This window comes from Poecilia reticulata, chromosome 1 (assembly GCF_904066995.2).
Source record: "Poecilia reticulata chromosome 1, P_reticulata-male-v2, whole genome shotgun sequence".
Lineage (NCBI taxonomy): Eukaryota > Metazoa > Chordata > Actinopteri > Cyprinodontiformes > Poeciliidae > Poecilia > Poecilia reticulata.
Genome location: NC_088830.1, coordinates 8,059,813 through 8,085,438, shown reverse-complemented (window position 1 = coordinate 8,085,438; position 25,626 = coordinate 8,059,813). Strand labels below are relative to the sequence as shown.

Sequence of the window (25,626 nt, the reverse complement as noted above, 5' to 3'; positions counted from 1 at the left end):
GTAATTAGGAGACTGTTAAAGAAAGGGTTGCCAAAAAAAAAACAATCACTAAGTCCTCTCTAAGGTAAAGAGAAAACCTTAGCTGTGGTTCCAGTGAACCCCTGAAAGTGGTACTGGTACCAAAATTGATCAAATCCTTTGTTCCTTTGAATCCAATTTTTTTTTATTAAGATGCCAGAAAAAGCATCTGGAGTTTCCTCTAGAGCACAGAATAATAACACCTGTTCCTGCGCATTGCCACTCAGCTTGCTGAAAGAAGACTTTGTGACAGTCATAATGTGGAAACTAAAAGAGCTACAGCCTGACGTCTAATTAGCTGTAAACTATAAACATTTAGTTTTCATGTAAGCTAAATGTTTGTGAAAACTGATCATAACAGTTTTGTGGTGTAGATTGTAGATCTTTGACCTCAAGAAATCAGAACCTGCTAAAATACAGTCTCACAACCCTTGACCTCAGAGTTGGTTTGGTCCAACTCACTCTGTATTATATCTGATTAATTCAGAGATAAAACTCTCTTCATCTCAACATGACGGCTTACAGTCACTGATAGAAAAGGTCTGGCTCGACCTTTTAAATCTTACGCAAATCCTCCTTCTCTTTTAGTCACAGTTAATCAGATAAGATACAGCAGAAAACCTTTTCTTCATTACACCAAGCAGTCTCAGTTTCTGTGGTAATGAAGCCCACTGTAGAAAAACACATCAGTTTGTTTAAAACACTGTAAAGAGATTATTTTTTTAAATGGCAAATAGCCAAGATGGCAAACCCTGACAAAACCTCCAAAACATTTCACCACAGAAAACTCATCGAAACTAGATTAGCTTTTATTCTTGTCAGCTACCAAGGTGGCTGACACGCTGCAGGTCTCTATTAACCGTTAAGCTTTTACCTTTAAGAAACTGAATAAGAGAAAATCCCACATTTTTGTCTATTTGATTGCCAGGTTTTTGGGAATCATCGTTTTGACGCTGAAACGCATTTTATATCCGACAAACCGTATTAATTTAGATACTTTTATTATTCTTGGGAAACGTGAAGTCGTGGAGTCTGACAGCTTCCTCTGTCGCTGTAATTTGAATGATATTCTCCATCTGCATGTACACAGCCTGTCAGAACGCACTAATTTGGATGTGAAAATGTATATAAAAAAACAAATTTTCAAACCATGTCTTCGCTAGAAACTGACAAAAAAAAAAAGAGAGAGAGAGGAAAGTTGGAGACATAATTAAAATTACATCCTTTAATCCTCTGGACACACACTCATATACCCACAGTGAGCGAGCTTTTAATTAACTATTTGGTGACAAGGGATCGGTATTGGACTAATTATTTGAACCACACATCTCGCTGCTCGTCTCTTCCGGAGAGACGTGCAGGTACTCCGCAGTTTGAGCTCGCCCCGGTAATTGCTGGGTTTTGTGAGGAGATCAGTTTTACTCTTAAATCCCCTTGAAGCCAATGTCAAAATCATGTGGGACAGAGAGCTAAAGTTAGGCCGCTTTGCAGCAGCGGACCAGAGCACGGCATTATTCGAATGCAGCGTTAAAGCGGGACAAGGCGGCAGAATAACAGGCTTTTTCCTCCCTGTTAGAGCTAAGCGCCCCGCCTGGCTCTGTGAGCTCAACACGTGGAGTAACAGGAATAACGTTCCGTGTTCAAATACAGATGTATTTTTAATCTGGGTTACTTTGTGTTACCAGCAACTTTCCACCATAAACTCTGTTTCCATTATTCTACTCTAAACCTTTGTCCTACATCACCACCACAACTTAATTTCCCAGAATCTTAATCTACACTTGCATTGTTTTTCTTTTTTTTCCTGGGCATTTTTGATTTCTTCAGTTGTGTGTAAAGTATGTGCAGGTTGCTCCTCCAGGCGCTTTCTCAGCAAACTGCAAAAAAACCTTGTCAACTTAAAGCAAAATTAACAATAAACAGGGTTTTCCTCAGAAAACTTGCTAAGTCCCCACCGTGTTTTTGTGTTAAAATAAAAGTTAAAAGATACAAAAACATTGGAGATGCATGAACCCAGTTCAATGCGTCAACTCCAAACTTAGCTTAATTTGCCTTTACCGTCACTGTTACTGGTGTTTTAAAAAACTCTATTAAAAAACCCCCACCATGCTTAGCCTGGTGGGTGGGCAAGTAAAGCCTGGTGGCCCGCCAGGCTTATAAAACTCTGGAGAAACCCTAATTATGCGGTTTTACTTTATTTTAAAATCATTTTAAACTTTATGTAAATATGTGGCAGGAAAAGAAAAATCAAGTTTTAATGTTTCGTGTTTCATTAATTTTATAATTTTTTTCTTTTGTCTATGTTTTGAATGTTTATTGATTTTATCTGTACAGCACTTTGTTTTAACGTGCTTTATAAATAAAACAGTAGTAGCATTAGCAGTAATGTTCTATTTTGAAACAGGTTTGTTTCATATTTAAAATTTATATCCATTTCTGCTGCATCCAGTTGTGTTTATCTTTGATTTAGAACATAAACTATAGACATCTGTTTTTTTTAACCACTAAATGAAGAAATAAGAGGAGAATACTATTTTAGTTTCTAGCGTTCCTGCTCTGAGTTGTCATTTATTATCTCCACTGCCTGGATTTATCCAATCGGAGCCTCATGTTGGATTATTCCTGCACAGGTTACCATCGTTCAACTGGAAACCAGTTTGTTAACCACAACTGATGCAGTTAGCAGCTTCTAATTTCTTCAGCAACCATGTTGAAAGACGTCCTGGGCTCGTAGAAAAGATGTTTAAGCTGAATCATTAAGATTCATCAAGCTGAGAAAACGTATAAAGAGATTGCAGAAACGACTGAAATAGGTTTGAGAAACGTCCAACGCATTGGGACATTTCTGGCCGGAAGAAAATCTCGAATGATCGTCATCGGTGATCACTTAATCGTTTGTCAAAAATCAAATTGAAGAAAAACACCAGCAGAATCAGGACTGTGTTTAATAGTAAACTAAGGGGATTTGTTTATTTATTTTTTGGGTTTTTTGGTTCTATTCTCTAGAGAACGCACAACTCCAGCATGTTTCATAACAAGCAAAGGTTAAAAGCTCAAAAGGATAAAGTGCCCCTTGGAAATGCTTCTTAAGAGCCCCTTACCTGCACTTTGTTTGGGTTTCCTGTTGTACTTTGAACGGCCAGCTGTCTCCAGGTGGAATAAGCAGACAGGTTTATTTTCAGCTCCTGAAATGCACATCACCACAGAGTCTGATATAGAAGAAAAATTTTCAGACACCAGACAATTTTTTTCTCGCCACTTCCACCCTCTTTCAGGAAAGGTCCAAAATTTCTTTCTTGAAAATTTTATATTGTCATAATTTCATATTACCATACAATTTTGATATTCATGGTAAGATCAAAAATTTCCTGGTGGAACTTTACCCTTTTCTAGGCTAAAATGTGTCCTTTTTTGGGGGGTAAATTTTTACCTCGGTGTGGAAAACTGACCCCTTACTGAAGGTATCTGAAATGGAAACCAACACTGGAACATCAAAACAAGCTTAGAAATAAGTTTGTTAATGTTTGAAGTCGTTAAAAAACCACATAATTTGTCATGATCCACCAACTACTTCCTGTCTTCTTCTTCGTGGTTTGCGTCAGTGGAAATATCCAGTGGTTGATCACATGACTCGTTTGATGCAACAAAAAAAAGAAAAGTGTTTCTATTGCAGTTTTGCTAAATGAACCAATTTGGATGCAGATTTTTTTTTTTATTAAATCACCTCATCCTAGCGGCAAAACTTTTATCAAAAAAACAAAAGCTTTTTAAAAATTTCTGTTGAGCAAATTTATTTTCGGAATATCGGATTACGCCAGAAACGCAGCCACCGTGAAATAATTCAGAATATTTTCCAACAAGTTCTACTTTCCCTGGGAGAAACAAAGTAAATATCGCAAGGACACTTGAACGTTGAAACAAATGTAATTTTGGTCTAGTAAATATCAAATATGTGTTTTATCAGCCTATGTGTTTAAGAGCGAATGTGCGTGTGTGTGTGTGTGTGTGTGTGTGTGTGTGTGTGTGTGTGTGTGTGTGTGTGCGTGCGTGTGCGTGTGTGCGTGTGTGTGTTTTTTTTCCTCCATGTCTGTGAATAAAGATAAATTTGTCCGTGTAGGTGTATGCAAGCGTTTGTGCGCTCATGTTAATCTGTGTGTGTGTGTGTGTGTGTGTGTGTGTGTGTGTGTGTGTGTGTGTGTGTGTGTGTGTGTGTGTGTGTGCGCGTGCGTGTGTGTGTGTGTGTGTGTGTGTGCGCGCGCGTGTGTGTGTGTGTGTGTGTGTGTGTGCGTGTCCATGTGTGTATTAACTGTAAGGTGGATGCAGTCCGACTAATTCACACATCTTGAGTGACTTAATGGGTTGATGAGTCACTAGAAAACGAGCTCGGCCACTTTTTGTCTTTCAGTACAAACCTCTCCTCCCCATCCAGCCGACACATTTCACTCCCAGGTTTATTTTTTATTTTTTGTTTGCTACCATTCTTCCATCCTCACAATGCTTAACAATATATACTGCTCGCTTGTGCATACAACTCAGTGTGCACCTTCTTCAGCCTATATCAGTGTGTGTGTGTGTGTGTTTACTAAGTAATGGTATAGTGCTCTACTCTGCAGAAATGATTCGGTGACTAATGTAGTAGCTGCTGATGTCATACGTTTGCCTCTCCTCGACACTGTACTCTCTCATTTCCTGGACATTCATCATTTATCAGCCATTCACATTCAACGCGCGCGAGCGGCGGCGGCGCACACGGGGGCGCGCGCCCGCTCTCTATGCGGCAGCTTGAAGTTGCAGGCAGCACAACGCACAGGATATAGGCTATTGATATAACGTGGCAGGTTGCTTTTATTTAGAGAACTGTGAGTAATGAGGAGAAACGGAAGACGGGAAGCTGGGAGGGGAGGAGGAAAGAGAAAGGAAAGAAGCAGGATAGATGTGTGTTTTAGGCCACTCAGGAACTTGACTCAGAAGTTGTGAAATGGAATTTAGAAAAAGCAGCAGCGGCGTAGCGTAAGGTGTGTGCACGTCCTAGTTCTCATCTAGATTGTTGGGAGAAATTGGACACATTTAGAGTTGCAGACAAACGCGCTTTGATGTGATGAAAGTCCTAATTCATCCATACAGACCAGGGTTTCCCCCAGTGTATTATAAGCCTGGCGGGCCACCAGGCTTTACTTGTGCCCCCACCAGGCTTAGCTTGTTTATTTATTTAAGTTTTTTTTCAATGTTTCCTTTTTTAAAGATCTTATAGTTGCTGTTCTGATATTAATCTTCCAATCTTCCAATAACACATAATTATCAAGTGGTATTTTCAAATTTCCTGTCAACTTTAAACATTTTTTAACTCAAAAACACGACAGGCCGCCGGATGAATTACTGCCCTAGCGCCCCAACTACCAGGCTTAGCAAGTTTTCTGGGGGAAACCTTGCAAAGCTGGGCGATAAATCGGTTTTATTGATAAATCGAGATATATTTTTGGCAAATTCTGTCCCAAAAATAATTTATTAAATAACAAAAAACAATTGTTCTTTTCCAGTAATGCATTCTTTATGTTTCCACAGTTCAGAGTGATGTTAATCCACCCAAGAACCTCCATCTTGTCTCACAAGCCCATCTTACCTCGGTGCTTGTACGTAGCAACAAACAGAGCAAGACAAGATCACTACGAAGCTTTTGAACATTTCGTCGACAACCTCGTCGATCAGGACATTTTTCTTTTCCGCCTGAAATTCTGCTGGAGTTTGAATAAGTGACTTTATTGTAACGGGACACCAGCCAGTGGGAGAACTGTCTCTGCCTACGCGGTCGATCCGTTTTGTCTTCGCGGCGCGTCGTCACTAGTTGGCCTGCAGGGCGAAAACGTTCTGCCTCTGAAATATTCACGATGCCATTTAAAGCAAACCACTTGGTATTTTCATGCTGGAACCAACAGTTTAGCTGGTGGCTCAGTGATGCTCAAGGCTCTTGCTCTTTTTTGTCTCACGCACACACACACACACACACACACACACACACACAGCGCAGCATATGCACACATACTGCGGCTGCTTCAGCAGAACTAAAATGGAGATGGTAAATGTAGTCCTGTGTGTGTGGGGGTGTGTGTGTGTGCGTGTGTGAGCCTCTCCTTGTCTGCTGACAGTAACCTACTTTTATGGAGCTCGCTCACTCAGAATGATAAAAATACTGCAACTCTCTTCTTCTTCTTCTCCTTTTCCTTCTCACTACCTCTTCCACTCTACTTCCAGACTCTTTTTTCCCTCCTGCCATTTCTTATCTTTCCTTCCGCCATAATTTGACTTCTCTAACCATTTTCTCTTTGTTGTTCTGTTCATCTTTTCATCAGTCTCTCTTCATTGCTCCCTCATCATTCACCTGTTTTGCTTTCCTCTTGCTCCTCCTCTCTTTGCTTTACGTTCTCCTCTTGCGCCCCCTTTTCTCTCTCGTTTTGTTGTCTCCCTTCCTCTCGTCCTGGTGAGGAGGTGCTGATGCTGCAGCCATCTGCTGAGCCGAGTTAAGGACGCACAATGGCAGGAGGGGAAGGAAGGAAAGGGAGAAGCAGAAACGAACCAGAACCAGAGCTCCAGATTGATACAGAGGAGGAGAGAGGCCTTTTGCTCAGAGACGATAGGCTGGGATAAAGACAGAGGGAGAATCGAGGAGCGAGGCGCAGATCCGGTGTATCTCGGAGATGCTAGAGATGTTTTTATTTCAGTAGAAGTGCGGTAGATAGGCTAAAATTGTGAGTTGCTTTGAATTTGTCTTATGTCTGTCAAAGCCGTCTTTTGACAGGTTGATTTTCTGTTAATTTCAGCTGATGACAGGATGAAGTGAATTTTACATTTTGAAGTGCTTAACTTCTTAAAACTGATGAACGACGAGCAAAGAAAATACATGATCCAAGATAAATTTCACAAAGAAAAAAAATGTTGCCCAATAATATTTGATTTATGGAAGATTGTATTTATATTTGTTAATTGATATGGCCACAAGGGAGTTTTATATCTGACCTGCAAAATAAGCTGCTCAATAAAAATTAATAGGAAAGTTAATTGTTGTTCACACGTATCGGATCACAAAGTTCTTTCTGACCTTCTTTCTTTTGCTCTGTTCTTTCTTTTTAATTGCGTGAATTTGATGTGAGTTGTTTTGATTTTTGAGATTTCTTTTCTTGTTCCTTGGAACTGTGATATGAATAAATAAGTTAAATGTCAAAGGTTTTTCTTTTTTCCTTTCACTCTGTTTCCTTTTTTTTAATCCATTCTTTTTCTTTCTGCCTTTCATTCTTTCTCTCTTTTCTTACAATTAAAATTTCAATAAAACAAAGAGCAAATGGAAAACATGAATAAAATCAAATTCAATTTATCTTAAATTGGAACAATCTCCAGTTCAGCTTTTAATCAAACAAATTAAGTTAGAATTCATATTGTTAAATTTAGCCTGAGCAAAATAAACAACTTCACCATTTAAAATCTAGTCCAGCTAAGAAAACGCATTTTGGGTTTTGTAAAACTCAAGCTGCGTCTCAGGGTACAAAAATAATATTGTTTGGGTTTAATCCAACTTTTGTCTGAACTGCAGAGAATCAACTGAGCTCAGACTCCTTTTAAAACGGTGAAGTAGCCGTTTAGTTTTCTGCTAATTTGGAAATTTGAATTGTATACCAACATTAGCATTGTTAGCTAGCTAGCTAGCTGAATTGCATGCCTGTCTTCTCCCATTTTAACTAAATAATGTGCAACATAACCAACCGGTTCTCATTTTCTGAACATGACAAAAGAAACTCGACGTAAAACTCTCTTCCTAATGCCGCCCCTGACGTAAAAATGCCCCGGGTGGAGAGCCGTTCCTTTCACATTAAAAGCTTTCGCTGCTGCAGTTGGTAAGTGAAAGGAGGAGCCAAATTAAGACGAGACGAGCATTTACTCCATTAAGGATTAAATCCCAGAGCGCCTCACGTGCTCCAGTTATGTTCTGAATGAATAAATCAGACGTGTTCAGATCCCAGTGCATTCTCAGCTGTTGGTCTTTCCTTGAGTTGCATCAGGGGTGACGCCGCGAGCGCGCCTGCATTTTACTGCGTTGGTTTTTGTGAGCGAGGTCTGTGCGAATAATTTGTATAATATTGACGTGCGTGGATGTTGTTTTTGCAGTCGGTGTGGAGATGGTGAATGCGGTAGATTGGCTGGAGCGGTTTGGGTTTTGGTTTGGGTTTGGCTACGCTATCTAAGAGAGCAAATCTGTGTGTCTCTCATAACCGTCTGGCACAGTTTACAGCCGGTGTCCTGTTAAAGAAATGAAAAAAAACACAGCAACTTAAAAGGCATCGGTAAAACAAAAGGAGCTGAGATCAGTAGAAAATACCGTTTTTTAAAAAAAATATCTCTGTTTGAAGTCTAAATATAGCAGTTCATTGTGTCGAAGTATGGAGAGGTGATAAAGCCCCTGAATTAGAACAAAGCAGCACGGAAAATCTGGAGTGATTATTAGTGGTGAGAGAGAGAGAGACAGGAAGACGGAAAAGGAAACTAGAGGCGCCACTTGAAAGAAAAAGTGGAGGAACAGATCAAACATGAAGCTTGTAGATAAAACTGCATTTTGCAGCAGAAGCTGCAGTATATGGGATAAAAATAAAACCTTCACGTAAAGCAGAAAAAAAATAAATAAACGGCACGAGGTGAACAGAAGCACTGAAATAGAGTTAGTAGAGTCTTGCCAGCTGATCATTGTTGTTGGTTACTGCATGGGCTCTTGTGATTTTTAAGCATTGTTGATTTTAGTAATTATATCTGTGACTTTCTCAGCTAAATCGTATATTGCAGAATACTCTAAAACTCCTAAACATGGACTCGTCAGGTCACGGGGATTTTTCTTGAAGTACCTGCTTTGAATGTCTAATTTTCTATGAAAGGCTCGACGTCGTCTCCAGCAGTGGCGGTTCTTACATAAGTGCTGCCCTGGGCGAGGGCCCCCTCTGCTCCCTGGAATGAGACGGGGAAATTTAGTGTGCTTGTTTTGTTTTTATTAAGGACATTTCCTACAGGCTTCTCAAACTGAAACAGAATATCGATCCAAAGCATCTCAGGATATCAACATAAAAATGTGTAACATAGTCAAACAGTTTTTACTGAAACCAGAAAAACTTTTAATATACTGTCAAAGCGAACCTTTTGTGATTAGGATGCTACATATATTAGTATTTGCGGCCTTACAGTTTGATATATTTTGCTGCTCTTGGGCCTGTCGCGATAAACGATAAATCGATTAATCGCACGATAAATTAAACCTATCGACCTCATTTTAATTATCGGCTTTATCGTCTCTTTCTGCCTTTTTTCTTTATGTTGATGACACTGAATGAAAAGAAGCTCAACTCCGGTGCTGTGCACTGACCCTCCCTTCCTCATTTCCTTTGTGTAATGTCCAGCGCACACGACAGGAGTTGTCGGCCGACTGTCGGCCCATTTTCAAATCCTGAGAGACCACATAATAGCCGACAGAAATCCTAGGTATAACTGTTCGATCAGGTTTGTCGTGCAGTGTGGTGTCCAGCCACATGGGCACAAAATAATGGCTACAAGTCCAGTTAACTAATCTTAAAATCAGGCATTAATCAATGCTTTACTAGAATCTACCTGTGATGCATGTGGCTAGAGTCAGCGTAAAGTCCTGACTGAATGAAAATCATTGTAACCTATTTATGTCACGTTAACGAAGAACAGCTGAAAACTTACCGGGTTTATCAACTGAGGGAGCAATTTGGCTCCAACTCCTCTCCTTATCATTTCTATATTCTTTGCACGAAATGTTAAATAAATGTTAATGTTGTTTCCACATATCATCTCCGATGTCCGCTGGACTTCGGGTTGCGCCGTGTCAGCTGTTTGGGATTCCCCTCCGTAATTTCCCCTCAAAGCACGGAGGAGAATCCGCGCTTTCTGATTGGCTACCTGTCACATTCAGTGTTAAAGCTCCCAATCGGGGAAAATCCCTGACTTAGATCGGAGCGGCCACGACGATCTAAATCACACTACAGGATGATCGGTTACGAAATCACCAGCGACAATCTTAGATCGGTCAACTATCTAAGATTGTCATAAAGGGAAAATAGGGGCAAAAAATCGTGTAGTATGAACTACATTAGGTAGTCGGGTGTGCCCATCTTCTCTATTTAAATCTAGTGATTACTGAAGGGCAATATAGTATACAGACTTCATAATCTGCACTGTTTTGGTTGAATGCAGTATTTATTTTGACTTTGGCTTTATGTTGTTTAGTTTTTATTCAAGTACGTTTTTTGTTAATGGAGACTGAGAATCAATTAACACTGGAACTGATTTAGTTTATCAGTTCCAGTATTATGTGTTCTTTTGAAGATAAAGTGTATCTATGGCAGGAAATAGCATGCATTATTTGTCATTTCCATTAAATCAATGTCAAAAGGTCTCGAAACAATATTATCGTTTATCGCAATAATTTTTTAGACAATTAATTGTCCAGCAAAATTTGTTATCGTGACAGGCCTAGCTGCTCTACTTTTTGCTGACTACTTGTTATGGCATCAAATATCTAAATAATTTAGTTTCAGCTTCAGCTTCCTCATTCATACATTCATTAACTTGGTTATTTTCTTTTTTTAATGTAGAGGGAGGGGAAGGAAAAAATGTATGACAGACTATACAGCATATGTTGTTTTCCATGTTTTGCTACATGGTAGCATTATTTGCTAGATGTAGATGGTAGGAGAGAAATCATAACATATCCATATTCCTTTCTGCAAAAAAAAAGTTTAAATTAGAGCTGTATCGATACAGCTTTTTCACTTCGACACCGATATTGGGAGTTTTGAGAACTGACCGATATTGATATTGACCCGATACGATATCAGGATGAATCATACACACCTTTATTATTTATTTTGTAGTGTGGAATGCTAGAAAAGGCTTGATAAAGTGATTTTACTCAACAACAGCAGGCGTGAGAACAACTCAAACATTTATTATTAACCATTGGGTCTGTGTGGGGTATAAATTCTGGCATGGACTTCATGCTGGAATGGACTGCTTCTATCTGTGTGGTTATATCTGAAATTGTGGCTGCAACCCGATAAAATATCGGGCAAGTTCCCGATATCAATATCTGATCTGGACACCACTTGTTTAAATCTACAAAGGCATTTTTCTTTAATTTATACACTAAATTTTTAGTCCAGAAACGGGTCCAATGATCTTTAGAAATACGTATGAGTCAGCAAATTCTCATCGCAGGAAAATTTTTAAGAAAATTTGACCGTGTTTGAACACCGTCTCCTTCTGCTTTCCTAGTCATGGACGTTTGTGACGGAGATCAGAAGAAAAAAGAGGAGAAAAAAAGAGAGTGAGAGAGTGCTTGCATCACTCCCATAACGGATCTGACTCTTGCTGAGTCGAGTGCTACACAGTTTCATTTATTTGATAAAGCTTCATTTGGTGTGATTTAAAATCTCCCCTTCATCAGGCTCCCCTAAAGCACAGCCTCAGCGCCACGCCAAAATGCCTCATCAGCTGAAAACATACACACAAACACACACGGGTGAGCGCACCTACATACACGCACACGCACACACACACACACACACACACAGCTTGCTTATGCACAAGCAAACTGATGCATGAGGACATTTTTCACAGGAACACTTAGGTGGAGGAATTTAAATCGCTGTAGGTGGCTTTGTGGTGGGTTTTTGTACGGGTGTGGACAGAGGAGGAATTTTAAACAGGCAAATAGTTGATGGTGTCCATGAATAGATTTAGAGCAGACACTTTTTATAACTGCTGAACGACAGGAGCTTCAGTATGTAAATAGATAATTGTGGCATTCCCGTCAAAGGCAACAAGTGTTCAGACAAACTCATCTACGGTGAAAACAACACACACACAAAAAAATCCATCTTTGGAATGGGAACGCTCCGTTTTCCCTCTCTCAACCTCAAAATAAACTTGGAAAATTAGTTGCCTGACCATCATAATACTGGATGTGACCAGGCTTGGGGTGATGTTGACACTCGTCAGTCAGAAACTTTTGCAGTCACAGATGTAACCTCGGGAAGAACACAGTGTGCGGAAAAGCAGGAAGAACTTGTAAAAGGGGGAGTTGGAAAAAAAAAAGGTGTTGTTGCTGTTCTAAAACCAGAGCAAAAACAACAAGTTTATGTCCTAAAGGAAGTGATGTGATGAAGTGAAAATGTTCTGACGCTAACAATAGAGCAGTCAGTGCTAAGACAAACGGGAACAACCAGGCCGTTTCTCTGCAGTTCGACTGTATTTAAAAAAACAAAAAATGGTTTTACGTGGGTTTAGCCCTGTCACAAAACCAAATTTTGCTGAACGATAAATAGTCCCTAAAGTTATTGCTATAAATGACAATATTGTTGTTTTGAGGCCATTTCCCAGTAACGTAACACAAGAACACATTGTCAAAGATCAATGAACTTTAAATTCTAATGAGCATTTAACACTGGGACCAGAAGACATTTTAAATATCCAAAATAAACAAAACAAAAGAAGCAACAAATAAAATGAAATTGTCCTTAAAAAAATGGCTGGTTGAGACCAATGCACTGGATTGAAGACCAGCTTTGATAGAAAAAGAGAAAAACAATAAATCATGCAAATGGAAACAACTGAGCTCGTTTTAATTTATCATGCGGTTGATTGATTTATTGTTTATTGCGACTGGCCTGTGTGGGTCTAAGTTAAGTGGATATTGTGGCGATATAACGTTATATTTTTTGAGTTGAGTAAAAATAAGATAAAGGTTAGAAAAAGACGTCTTGATGGATAAGTGGGGATAATATTTTACATTTTTTTACATTTTATGCTAGGTACAAAGCCCCCACGTCTTATCAAAGGACCTGCGGCACATTTTTATTTTATTTTAATTTTTTTTTTTTACTTCTTTACAATAAAAATTTGAAATCGGTCAAAATTTACAAATCAACCCTGGAAGAAGTCCAGGTGAATGTCTGAAAATTATTTACATTTTATTTAAAAAATATATTTTTACCTGAATAAAGGGCTGTTGATGCTTAACATTGAACAGGGAGTCCAGCTCTGTCTGTACTCTGTCCATCTCCGCCTTTATTTCATGTCTATTTTAGTACTAATAGAGCTGCAGCGCTGTAATCGTGGGGGCGCTGTGACGCAGTACAGCTCGGTTACAATCGGCGAGGAAACCGAAGAAGAAGAAGACTAAAACAAAAATGGTGGAACGTTTTGTCTTTTTCTTTCTTTCTTGATTTTATGCATTTCTGTTTGAATATTTATTCCTGGCCAAACTCTTTCTGTTATATATATAGTGTGTTTGCTGCTTGCAATAGCGAGATAAGAAAAGAATTGGAGGAGAAAAGGGAGAGAGAAAAAAAAAGAGAGAGGTGAGTGTATTTGGCAGAGCAGGGCCTGTCTTGGCCATTAGAGAGCTATTTTAATTAACAAGAGAGGAACTCGCACACACACATCTTTTTGCAGTGCTCACCATAATACACGTGCCAAAAATGTCTGTTTTTTAATTGCTTCAGATTCAAGTTCTCTTTTCCTGTCTCGCTTATTAAAATAGAAAAAATAAAATTATATATATATATATATATATATATTGCAATGTTTCAACACAAAGTACAGAAAGCAGAAATGGGGGCAAAAAAAAGTTTTTTGTTTTCATTTGTTTTTTCATATAAAAACACAAGGAGGAAAATGGTGAAACGGCTTTAAAAAAAAAAGAGAGCTTTTTCGAAGGCGATGCAGGAATGTGAAGAAATAAGGAGAAAGGAGAGATGCGTCCAGTCACATAGGAACTGCTACCTCTGGCTTTCAGCAGGTTGTTAGGCCAGCAGAGTGTGTGTCTGCTGAATAATAAATGTTGTGGCAGACATGTCCTCTTACAAAGACATCCTCACAGGCACACAGAGAAGTGGCCTGCAGAACATCTTTAAAAACCAAAATCAGGTTAATACGTCTTTTCAATCTAAATGAGAAACTGATTTGATGAATTCCAATAAAATGTAAAAATCTGATCATATGTGCAGCAAATCTAATAAAGTTACTTTGCCTTTTCCCAAATCGTCTGTCAGGATGACAAATCTATCAGAAAATAAGGGGGGAAACGCATTCGGCGCCAAATAAAACTAAATACACAACAATACAGAGACGCTTTTATTTTTTAATCCTCCGTTCTGGCCAAAGATCTGCTAATCCCCAAAAGCACTTTGGGTGTTATTAATTCCCTAAAAAGGAAGTTTTTGCCCTAGAAAACGAGCTTTAAACTGGCTCGGGGTGACGCTGCATAACTTCCTCCTCATTCAGTGAAAGAAAACATTTATAAATATTAATCTGCCCAATTCTCAGCCCGAGTCCATCCGCAAAGTTAAATTCGACAACAATTAAAGTTTTTCAGAGCTATTCCGCTGGTAAACTTGACTCAGTTTCTCACGTTTTATTTTTTCTTTTAATAGCAGAAATGAACTAGTTCTTCTCTCCACAGCAGGAGCCACCATGTTTATTTTCAGAAAGAAGTAGCTTGGTATCTCTGATGATCTAACACACAATCTTAAGCAACTGGCATCTCATACCTCTGATTATGTTCATAAGCAGTGATAAAATAATTAGTTAAGCTCTCCGTTTCAAACAGGACTTCTAATTACCAGATGGCGCATTAATAGAGCCAATATATTTATAAATGTAGCTCTGAAGTGGAGATGGTCTCAGTTATTTTGTGGAAGGCTTTTTGCTGATTCAGGTTTCTCTGAATAAGGAGAAATAAAAAAAGAAAAAAGCATTGAGAATATTTTTTTCTGAACTTCCTACAGTGAGCCATCATTAATTATTTACACTGGGAGCAGAGGCGATTCACAAGGGTGTGTAAGAGATCAGTTGCCTTAAAACGGGATAAAAAAAAAAAAACGAGGACAAAGTCCTTCTGGTGTTTACGTTTTTAACCGTCTTTAGCATATGATGTCAATGGGTAGCATGATTAGTGTGACTGATCGCTAAATCAGACGTTTCCATTTGTTTAGAGAATTTATATTCTCACCTTCATCCTAAGATTTCTAAAAATCTGCCAACATTTCTAAATGTTGAAAATCTGTAAAAAAAAAAAAAAAACCCAGCATTTTCACTGTTCCTCATTCAGTCTTCCTGCCTACTGGAAGTCTGGCTCTCTCTCGCTTTCTCACAGCGTGAATTACGTGTGCAGCGTTGTCTTTTGTAGATGCAGTTCGCTTTTAAACGGCTTCTTAAATGCCTGGGCTTCTTCCGACTGCGGCACTGAATGCAGCTAACTTTGATGTTGATCTGGTGGCCGTTAAGATGTTGCATTAAGTGCTCGGAAAATGTTTTTCAGGTTTTGAACAGATGGTCACGGTAAGACCTCTGACCCAGAAAATACCATCTATATTGGCTCCTGTGCTAAACCAGAACCGGCTCCAGTCTGTCTGTTATACTCTGACATAAATGTTTGTAAAGAATGGCAGATCTCATTATTTCCAGTACTGGTGTGATTTATTCTCCAGGCACATAGTGCCATTTTATATCACAGTCAAATAACTGTGTTACCTTCAGTTGATGAAAATGATCTATGTGGCAAAAACAACGTAAAAGAAATGTATCTTTGCATCGTAGCTGTTGACGCCTGGAAATTGGCCTCTGTCTCTTTAAGAAGCTCCTACTGTTTCTGACAATCCCCCTTCTGCACGTCATCACAACAATGCTTCTCCATGATGCCGTTTACAAGCGTTCTGAGGAGTATCGTGGTGTGTATAATATGAAAAATAATTCTTAATCTAAGCTAGCGTCTTACCTATGTTGATGCTTTATGTTTCTATTTCTTTCTGAATTAGCCATTTTGAAAGAGAGGCTAAAGTTTTAAGCTCACAGTAACTCAATCATCAGATTGTTTCTCTGGTCAAGCTGAGATTTGGTGCGGAGAGAGTCGCAAATTACTGGTTTTAGAGCCAGGAGAGGCAGCGACTGGTGCTAAGCGAGTAGAGAAGGTTTGTTTGGCAGGTTTCGCTTAAACACCCCATCCTCCTCAGGGATCCGGGTTGCTAACTGTCAGTGAGTAAAAAAAAAAAAGACGAGTGCCTTTACACAAGAGCCGGCATATGGCCTTGTGCTAAACTCATTTTCAGTCAGACGCAAACAGAGCTGCCTGGATATTAGCTGCTCTGTGCCGAGGGAGGAGCGGTCTCCACCCGGGAGAGGAGATGATCACGTCTCAGGCCCACAATTGAATAACTAATTTTAGAATAAAAGTCTGTCGTTTCTTTTTAGTATACCACAATAATCTGATTTAAATCGATAAAGCGAAGCGTTATGTTGCCATGTAACATTGTTTATGTTTTTGTAAATTCAGAATTTCTATTGCATTTTTAGTCTGCATTATACCAAATCGTAAGAGAAATAATAGCAGTTAGAGCAAAGCAGGTGAAAAGTTAGCTGTTGCTTTGAATGTTGTTACTGGAGATTAACAGACCACCACAATGCAGTGCACAGGTGAAGTTAAAATTGAAAAGTGTTTGCGTATTTCAGCCCCACTGGGCGCAATTTAAACTCCCAGTGGTTCCTCGAAGGCCTCTGAGGTTTCTTAGAGAACAAACAGTATCATGAAGATCAAGAAACAAACAGCTGAAGTTCAAAGGTGGATGGGGTACTATGTAAAATTGACTTTTTGGAGTTTTATATCATCTTATAAATATTATTTTTGTCATTATGTTATTTTCTCACCCAAAATATGCCTGATTGCCCCGATTCCTTTTTGCATGTCTGAGAAATCTTTGAATCTCCCGTGGCAACCTGCCTAAATGTTTTCCCTTGCAAAGCCTCGCCTTTTTCCCCAAAGCTGAGCTTCCACCTCACAGAGCACCCCTCTTTGTCCTCTCCCCACACTCATCTCCTACAGACTAGCGGCAGCAGCAATTGGCAAACACCTGGTGGACCTGTGTGGCTGCTGAGCTCATCATACAAACCACTTCTCAGTCCTAAGAACGGCTGTACGCAAGATGATGTAGAGGCGTTGTTGGGAAGAAATGCGGAAGGCAGAGCGTCGGGAAAGAGTAGGAGCTTCTTGAAGAGACGGTGGCTAATTTCACTGTTATGTCAAGTTTTTCTTAACTTATGTTTGATACATACAATATTTTTATAACAGCTGAAGGTAACAAAGTTATTTGATTGTGTTATAAAATAGCTGCATGTGTGTGGAGAATACATAATATGTCCCCCTTAAAGTAGGGCTAAGTAATAAATCAATATCCCAACATATAGTTGTCATCTTGCAGTCCTCTGTTTCAAAGATCTCCTGAAGGTACGCGGCACTCACCGTGGTGAAACATGGTGGTGGCAGCTTCCTGTTGTGTGAATACTTTACTTTAGCAGGGACAGAAAAGCTTCCCTTCATACAGTCGAAGGGAAGATGGATGTAGGTGAGGCACCAAAAGACGGAAGTTCACCTTTCAGTAGGACAGATGCATTAAACATCTGCTTAGTGTCTGGTTTAGCTTAAAGTTTGTTCATGAGCTAGAACGGCTCAGTCAAAGCCCAGATCTAAATCTGGATGAAAAGTCTATCACAAGATTTGAAAATGACTGTGACGGCGCTCGAGTTAACGGGAAAATCTACAGACGTGCAAACTGGTAGAGAGGTACTTCAAGAGAGATTATGCAACGACGAGTACTTTTACAGGATATTGACTCGGTGTGCTGAATACAAATGTTATCCACATTTTTGAGATTTTATTTGTAAAAAAATAAAATTAAAGAAATGTTCTTTCCACCTCACCATAATTTTCTGTTGGTCTATCGCTGACGTTACGCTGAAGTTTGTGGCGTAAATACTTGCAGGTTACTATAGATTCCCAAAATACTTCAACTTGAAACTTGGAGTAATTTGAGATGGTATTTCTGCGCATGAGGGTGTATTTTAGCTTTCTGCGCCATGTTTTACACACACACACACACACACACACACACACACACACACACACACACACACACGCGCACGCACGCACACAAGTGTGTGCTTTTCTTTTGCCAGCCAGCATGTGCCATGCAGTTCAGCCTTGTCTCGTTAGTGCGCACTCCCCTGACCAACCTGTCTCATCCTCTCATGTCAACCAGCCTCTTATTCCTCGCTCGCCTGCTAGAACACACACGCAAACTCCCGCTCAGGCCGTCCTCTGGCCGTAGTGTCTGTGTCGGCGTTGCATCTGGTAAACGCGACGATAGACACGTACTCCTGCCGCGCATAGGCAGACAAACATGCAAGGAGACAGACACACACGTCCGGACTAACAGGATAATGACTGGACAATTAGGCACATGCTTGATCTGTCTAGATGTATCCAGTCATCTTTGGCCCTCCAGCAACCATTATTCAGGCTTGGACACACACACTCGGAACACACAAACACACGTATTCAGCGCAACACGCTGGAACACACTTTAGTCGACAGAGCACCGTGAAACGCCGGTCCGACCTCTCTGAGTCCATGTGTGCGTTTGTTTGAGGGTTCTGATCTTGGTCACAAACTAATTGACCATTTTCAGAAGATTTCATTTCTTTAAAGCTGGTGAAACAAAATGTATAGCGGTGTCAAAGACTTCTAGCAGTACATAAAAAACCCTGCAGCGTGGTCATGCCAGTGAAAAATTTATGTTTTTATGGTGTGAAATGTTATCAAAATCTGAAAGCTTTTCAGTTTGATCAACTTTGTGTCACAACCTCTCCTGTTATTAAGACAATCTCATTGTGCCAAATACTTCGGGTATCGGAGTGGTTTGGACAAAAATATTAAACCGTTTTGATTAGAAATGGTAGATTGAAGTTGAGCCATTGGTCCTTGGGTGAAATGAAGTGGATCACAAATTCAGGTTTGGGATCACGTGTCCCTCTAGACGAGGCCAAAAGTCAGACTCAGAACTCAGTGGGGATAATATTGTAGGTCCTTTCACACATCAACACTCAAGCAGGAGATTCCTTGTTAGTATGAGTGAAGGTACAGAAAGAGATGAAGTGGTGATGGACACAAATTACTTGCACTCATACAATGTCAGCAAAAAAAAACTACAAAATATATCTAGACCATCCAGGTCCTCTGCAGATGTCATCCAGGTGAAAACTGCAACTATTTGGTGATTATTAAACTTAGAGAATACACAAGAGAGCAGGCATTGATGTATGTGATTATTTAAATTAATTAGTGATGTGAGCGTGCACAAGCATGATTGACAGTGCTAAGACCCTCCTCTTGGCTCTGATTGGTCGTTTCTGACCCGTAGCGGTGTGTTTCTGTTGATGTCTATAGGAGGAGGAGCTCAATTACCCTAATATAAAAATAAAAAAAAACTTATTTTTATAAACATTATCTACTGCTGCATTAAGCCTATTGTCTATTTCAGGTGCTGATATTAAAGTGGAGCTGATTCTGGTGACGTTTTAGGAACTGTAATAGTCAAACAGCATCCAAAATATTATTTTTTTTTCATCTTCCCAATGTCATAGGGTCAGTAATTATTTATTTTAGGAGTAGAAGTGATGTCACACTGTGTGTAAGTCAGTGGTCACTTTACAGAAGGATTTTTCTATTTTAATGAAATTGTTAGAGTTGAGAAGCTGTCATTAGCATACTAAGCTGGTTAGAACAGCTACAGCGGCACGCTTTATGTGTATTGCATGTAGAAAGTAAACCCTCGCCTTAGCTCTGAGATTACCATCAGCCTGCTAATCCAGAATATTCTATGAATGAGAGTGGGTGTGAGCTCCTGTCAGCCTTCCTGTTGCCTGCTGAAAGTCTTGTTCTCCCGCAGCCAGAATGAACTGCAGATATCTCGGTTCTCCCTCTGACTTCATTGACTGTTTTTTTTTTTTTTGCAGTTCTCGGTTAGATACGGTGTGTTCACAGACATTATGAAACTTTTAGATTTTCTGGGAATCCCTCCGATGTCAAAATGTGTCTAATGATGAGAATAAGTATGAAAGTGTGTCTCTGCATGGTGAAATGACCCTTGACTCCAGCTGTACTCCTTTTGAATGGATGATCCTCACCACCATCATAGCAAACTGCATTGTCCTGGCTCTGGAACAGCACCTTCCTGACGGAGACAAGACGCCTTTGTCCGAAAGACTGGTAAAACAACAACGACACACGCTTGTGACACACACACGCACACACGCCTTGTGCACACACTTATTGTGTGCAGTGATGGGATTATACTCAAAGCTCTGCAAACACATGAACATACAGAATAGACGCAGGTATATTCAAAAGGTTGCGAGAGCAGAAAAACACGAGAAAGCATCAGCAAACAATGATGGAATATGAATTAGATGTGAAATATTACGACTGCAAACGTTTTACAAAAGATCTGAAGTTAGTTTTTGCTTGTTTTGTCAACGTATTGTAGCTTACGTATAAAAAATGTTAAACATTTTTATGTTGGTTAAAACATAAAATGTTTTTTTTTTTTTTTTGAGATGCAGCTATTTAACGTTCAAAGGCTATAATTTTTTCCTTCTTGGTCCTAATCAAAACTAGGCCTAAATTTACCGGACAATAAATGATCCCAACAGTTATTGCGATAAATGATAACATTGTTGTTTTGAGTTCAATTTTAAATCATATGTTTATAATGAGTTTTCTCTCTCTCAAAGACCAATAAACTTTAATTTTGTACAGAACTCTTCACACTGCATTTTTTATATCCAAAATAAAACAATACAACCAGAAACGATACAAAAAATGAAATAAAACAACCACAGCAGTGAATAAAATGGATTACAAAAACAGTATTAATCAAAATGGAAATTATCAAGCTCATTTCATAAAACCAATCTATATGTCCGAACAAAATCAAACAGCTCTCGTCTTCCTCACCTTTACATCCACACTGCATACATTATTTCATCCTCCTTTCCCTCCGTCCTCCCATCATCCTCTCCTGCAGGAAGAGACGGAGCCCTACTTCATAGCCATCTTCTGTTTCGAGTCTGGAATCAAGATCCTGGCTTTGGGATTTGCGTTACATAAGGGCTCCTATCTGAGGAACGGCTGGAACGTCATGGACTTTGTGGTCGTCCTCACTGGGTGAGTCTGGAGCAAAACCTCTAAAGTTTCACTTTGCATGAATAGTTCAGTGCTCTGATTATTTAAATATTACCTTTTTTTTTGCTTAGCCTTTTTGTAAAGATTTCATGTTTGCTGTTTCTTTGTCGCTCATAAGGTTCATAAATTCTCTCTCCTTTTGGAAAATGAAATGCTTCTTTGTTTTATATCTCCCAAATTAGTTTTTTTTTTAGGTTTTGAGCATTAAACTGTTATTTCTATTAACGTTAAACCTTATTGCACCTATAAGTATGTATGTATACAAAACACACAGTGGTACTTTCAGTACATACACAAAAATAAAAAAAGAGTAAAGCAAGCAAACACAAACGCGTGTAATGAATTGACTCATAAAATATTTTCAGGAAGTATTCTTGACGTTACAGTTTGGGTTGGTGTGTGTGAACCTCCTGTAGGAACAGACTTTCTCCTTCCTCTGGTATCACCAGACTAATGCAGCCACAGCAGAGGTCTTGTTTGACAAGGTGTGTGTGTGATCGGGGCCACTCCCCCCTCAGTCGCTGTCTTCCTTTTAATGAGGACACAAACTCACGCACACACACACACACACACACACACACACACACACACACACACACACACACACACACACTCATGGAGAGGCTGGATCAGAGCCTCCCTGCAGGGAGCAGCAACCAGGGCAAAGTGAAATGTCACTTTTTCCAAGAAAAGGGGGGGAGCAGGTTTGTTGTTATGGCGATGGCAGACAGACGGGAAGCAAGATTCCCTCCATTTCCCTTTTTCTCTTCCTTCTTTCCTTCCTTTTTGGATGTTCACTTTAAATCCTGACCGTCAAGACGTTCATAAAATGCCCAAGCGATGATATCATGTTTTAACTTCTTAGTGTAATCTGTAAAAGGACTGAATACGTAGTTTGCACAGGAGCACAATGACATGTGACCAGAGGAAGTGGGCATCGTACCTGCAACCTTCTGCGTCCAGGACAGCTGTCCGCTTTGCCGTTAGAGTGTGCTGCCGTAGAGTACGGTCGGATTATGTGATTATTAACAAGTCGTTGTTTCCTTGGGCTCCTTTCCCTTCGAGCTGTTGTTTCTGTAAAAGGTGTGTCGAAAACGTCATGCAAAAGTATTAATTCTTTTTTTTTTTTTACATTTTGTTGAGTTACAACCACAAATTTTGAAGTGTTTTACTTGGATTTTGTGAATAAACAGCACAAATGTTGCATGGTTATAGTGAAAAGAGTTTGTTTTGTTTTATGGTTTTTCTTTGCAAATCTGAAAACTAAGTCATTCATTTCAGACTTTTTTACTCTAATATCCTGAAGTCAAAGCCAGTAAAGTGATGAAAGGTCCACTTGTTTGCATCTTAGCAGCAGCGTAGATCAGAGATGATAAAAATCGAATCCTGCACCTTTTATAGATGCCTCTCTTCTCCAACACACCTGAATCAAATGGCTCATCAGCATCTTTTAGGCATCGCGAGGCTATAAGATGACAATCGTCGTAAATATACAGCCAGTGGTTTTACATCCAGTCTCAGAACGGCTAAGTCAAAGTCCATACCTAGTTCCAATTGACAAGAAGAAGAATAGTCCAAATTTCAGCCGGTAGACGTTGAGCCAGATTTCCATCTGCAATTGGATAGAAGTTGGTCCCCCAAAGTATTGACAGAGGCGCTTTGTGCTTTCCTGTGTTTCGTGTTCTGAAAATCCCACTGCGTTCCTTCAACTTACCTCCTTTCATTGTCATAGTTTGTGTTTGCGATGTGAAAAAAAGGGTGGAAAAGTTCAAGAGGTGCAAGCGTTTTCTGCAAGACGCTGCAAGAGTCGATGGACAGTGAGGTGCGAGCCCCTTTTTACGAGCGCAGCTTCAAATTCACTAAAACTCAGCTCTTTTACTGGATGGATGGATGGATGGATGGATGGATGGATGGATGGATGGATGGATGGATGGATGGAGTATATATTGCATGATATGGGGAGAGAGAGAGGCAGAGGAAACCCTCTGGGACCGAACGAAGCCCCTTGCCAGAGTAGCAGTAGAGTACTACTGCAGCTAGATAACAGAGGGAAGAAAAAACAAGGAGGAGGTAGAGGAAGGAATCATGTGACAGCGTCTCTCCGTTCCCCTGGGCTCTGCATAACAGGAGAGGGAGAAAGAGAGAAAGAGGAAATACAAGATTTTCTGTATTTGCTCTATTTTTCCCCTTATAGACAGTGTGAAGAGGACATGGAGCAGTTCAAAGCTGGAGACTGCAGGAAGGACGAGAGTGATGGCTGTGGGGATGAAGAGAGTGAGAGTGATGTATTGAGGAGAAGAGAGAAAGAGAGAGAGAGGTTTGGAAGAGGAATGGGAGGAGGGAAAGCAAAGATGGAGATGGAACAAAGAAGGAGGGGAGAGAGAGAGAAATGAAAAATGCAGAGAGGGAATGAATGTGTGTGTGTAAGCGCTGCAGTAACCTGCTTTCGTCAGCCCTCTATGATCAATCACTCAGCGCAGCCTATAAAACACACACTGCCGGGGTCTCATGGTGGATACCGACACACGCACACATGCGCACACACACACCCCCACCCCCACACACGCACGCACACACACACACACACACACACACACACACCATCTCTTTCTTTAGAGTCATTTAAGCGTACATACAGGACGACCGTCCGGCGTCTAGACCGTGAGTTTTATGGTGACATTACATACACACCGCTTTCACTCGTAGAATTATTCACATAAGAGCGTATAAATACACGCTAAAGGAGCTCCTGTGTTTTCGCCCCTGATTCCTCCCTTCAGCCCAGAGTTTCTGCATTTGATGCATTCCTCTCAATATTTTATACATTTACAGGAAAATGGCCGGCCGGTGCGGTTGATTTGCTGTGTTCAATTTACCCAGCCGACACTCTTTAGTCGGCTGCTGGGAGGTTAAGCCCTCCACCATGCAGCGATGCGCAGATGATTCCTATCAAGAATGTGCAAAGAAAAAAACAACAACTCTGAATTGGATGATTAAAAAAAGACCACGTGACAAAAGGAAGCTTAGAAAAAACAAACAAAAAATGGATATCGACTTCGTTAATTTGTGATGTTTTGGGTGCACTGCCCCTTTTCCGCAGAACAGCACAGGAAACGAGAAGGACTTTAGACACTAAAATTTGACACCGCTCCATTTTTGCTTACTTTTGCGAAGAAGGAAGTCGCACTCTTCAGAGGTTTTTGTGTCGTTTCCTTCAGTAGTTCTTGGTGCAGCGCCACCCGTAGGCAAGGAGGGGAACAGGTTCTTCACAGGGTTTTTGTTTGTTTCAGACAGCGCAGTGTGAAGGCAAACCACACCAGCTGAAAATGTATCAAATGTTGCAAATGTTGATCCCCTTTGAACCAAGTCTACCAAACCATCAGGTGTCAGAACACCCTGAAAATATTTATAAACAGATTAGCCTATTTTTTTAACGAACCGTCTTCTGAAAGCAAATTATTGCATTGAAGTTTTTAAGATAAAAACAAATTTTTTCCGTGCATTCTTTCATGCTTTATGTAATAATTTCACCAAATATGTTTAAATTTGTCATCGTAACGCTAGAAAATGTGAAAATCAATGTAAAAGCTGTGTGTGCTGCAGCAGGAAACATCTAAAACGTTGGACCACGTCGGCTCACGTAAGCGGGAAGCACAGCTAATTCATCAGAGCTCAGCAAAGCGCTTTCACACTGTTTTACGCAACAAACGTGGCAACATTTGAGTCATTTAACAAAGACTTAAGATTTTTTATTTAGTTTCAAATTTGAGTGTTAATAGTGTCAGTCTCTCTTTTTCTCACTTTTTTCCTTGTTTTTTTTTTTTATAAAATCCTCTTTCTTGGCTTCTCGAAGAATGTGTGCTTGTGCTGCGCGAGTCGTGACTCTGCAGGCTTCTGACGGCGTTGTGAAGTGTGTGCACTTGTCTGTGTGCGCGCACGTGTGCTGACTTCATTCTTGGCAAAGACGCCGGTGAGGGAGATACTTGATGGGAACAAGAATTAATGAGAGGATGGAATAAGAGCAAGAGTTTGAGGTGGTGGTGGGGGGGAGACGTGCACACAGGGAGACACAGAGGCAGAGAGACTAAAGTATTTAGCATTCAGGAACGTCAGCGCATTGATTTTTATTTGCCATGCTGTGACATCACAATGAAATTTAATCATTTACTGTAGAGTCTGGCCCCGTCGATCAATACAAGGACACAAAAGATGCCCCTACTACTCCCTTACTGGTTTTCACCAAGAAGTAGTTCAAATTTAAGCACCTGTCATCTCTCAGCCATGAAGTTTATTTTAGGTGAATTTTAAACGTTTTACTCAGGGAAACGGTATGCGCAGTAAACATTCACACATAGTTCTTTTCACATATATTTGCAGACCTCCTAATGTGACTAGCAGTAGTTTAATACTAATCCAAGTCTTTTAATATTAAGTAGTAATACCAGTCCTTCAATTCCTGAACGTTTTAAAGTATAGTCTTG

At 40.0% G+C, this 25,626-nt stretch overlaps 1 protein-coding gene across 19 annotated transcripts in view; it reads left to right on the top strand.

Annotated features, from left to right (window-relative positions):
• The window catches only part of cacna1ab (calcium channel, voltage-dependent, P/Q type, alpha 1A subunit, b), a 146,363-nt gene that overhangs the window by 18,603 nt on the left and 102,134 nt on the right, over positions 1-25,626 (top strand). For all 19 annotated transcript variants that reach the window (XM_081604150.1, XM_081604287.1, XM_081603793.1 and 16 more), the window contains exons 2-3: positions 20,065-20,170; positions 20,988-21,127. In XM_081604150.1, the coding sequence (XP_081460276.1) occupies positions 20,065-20,170; positions 20,988-21,127 (246 nt within the window). The remainder of the gene's footprint in view (positions 1-20,064; positions 20,171-20,987; positions 21,128-25,626) is intronic.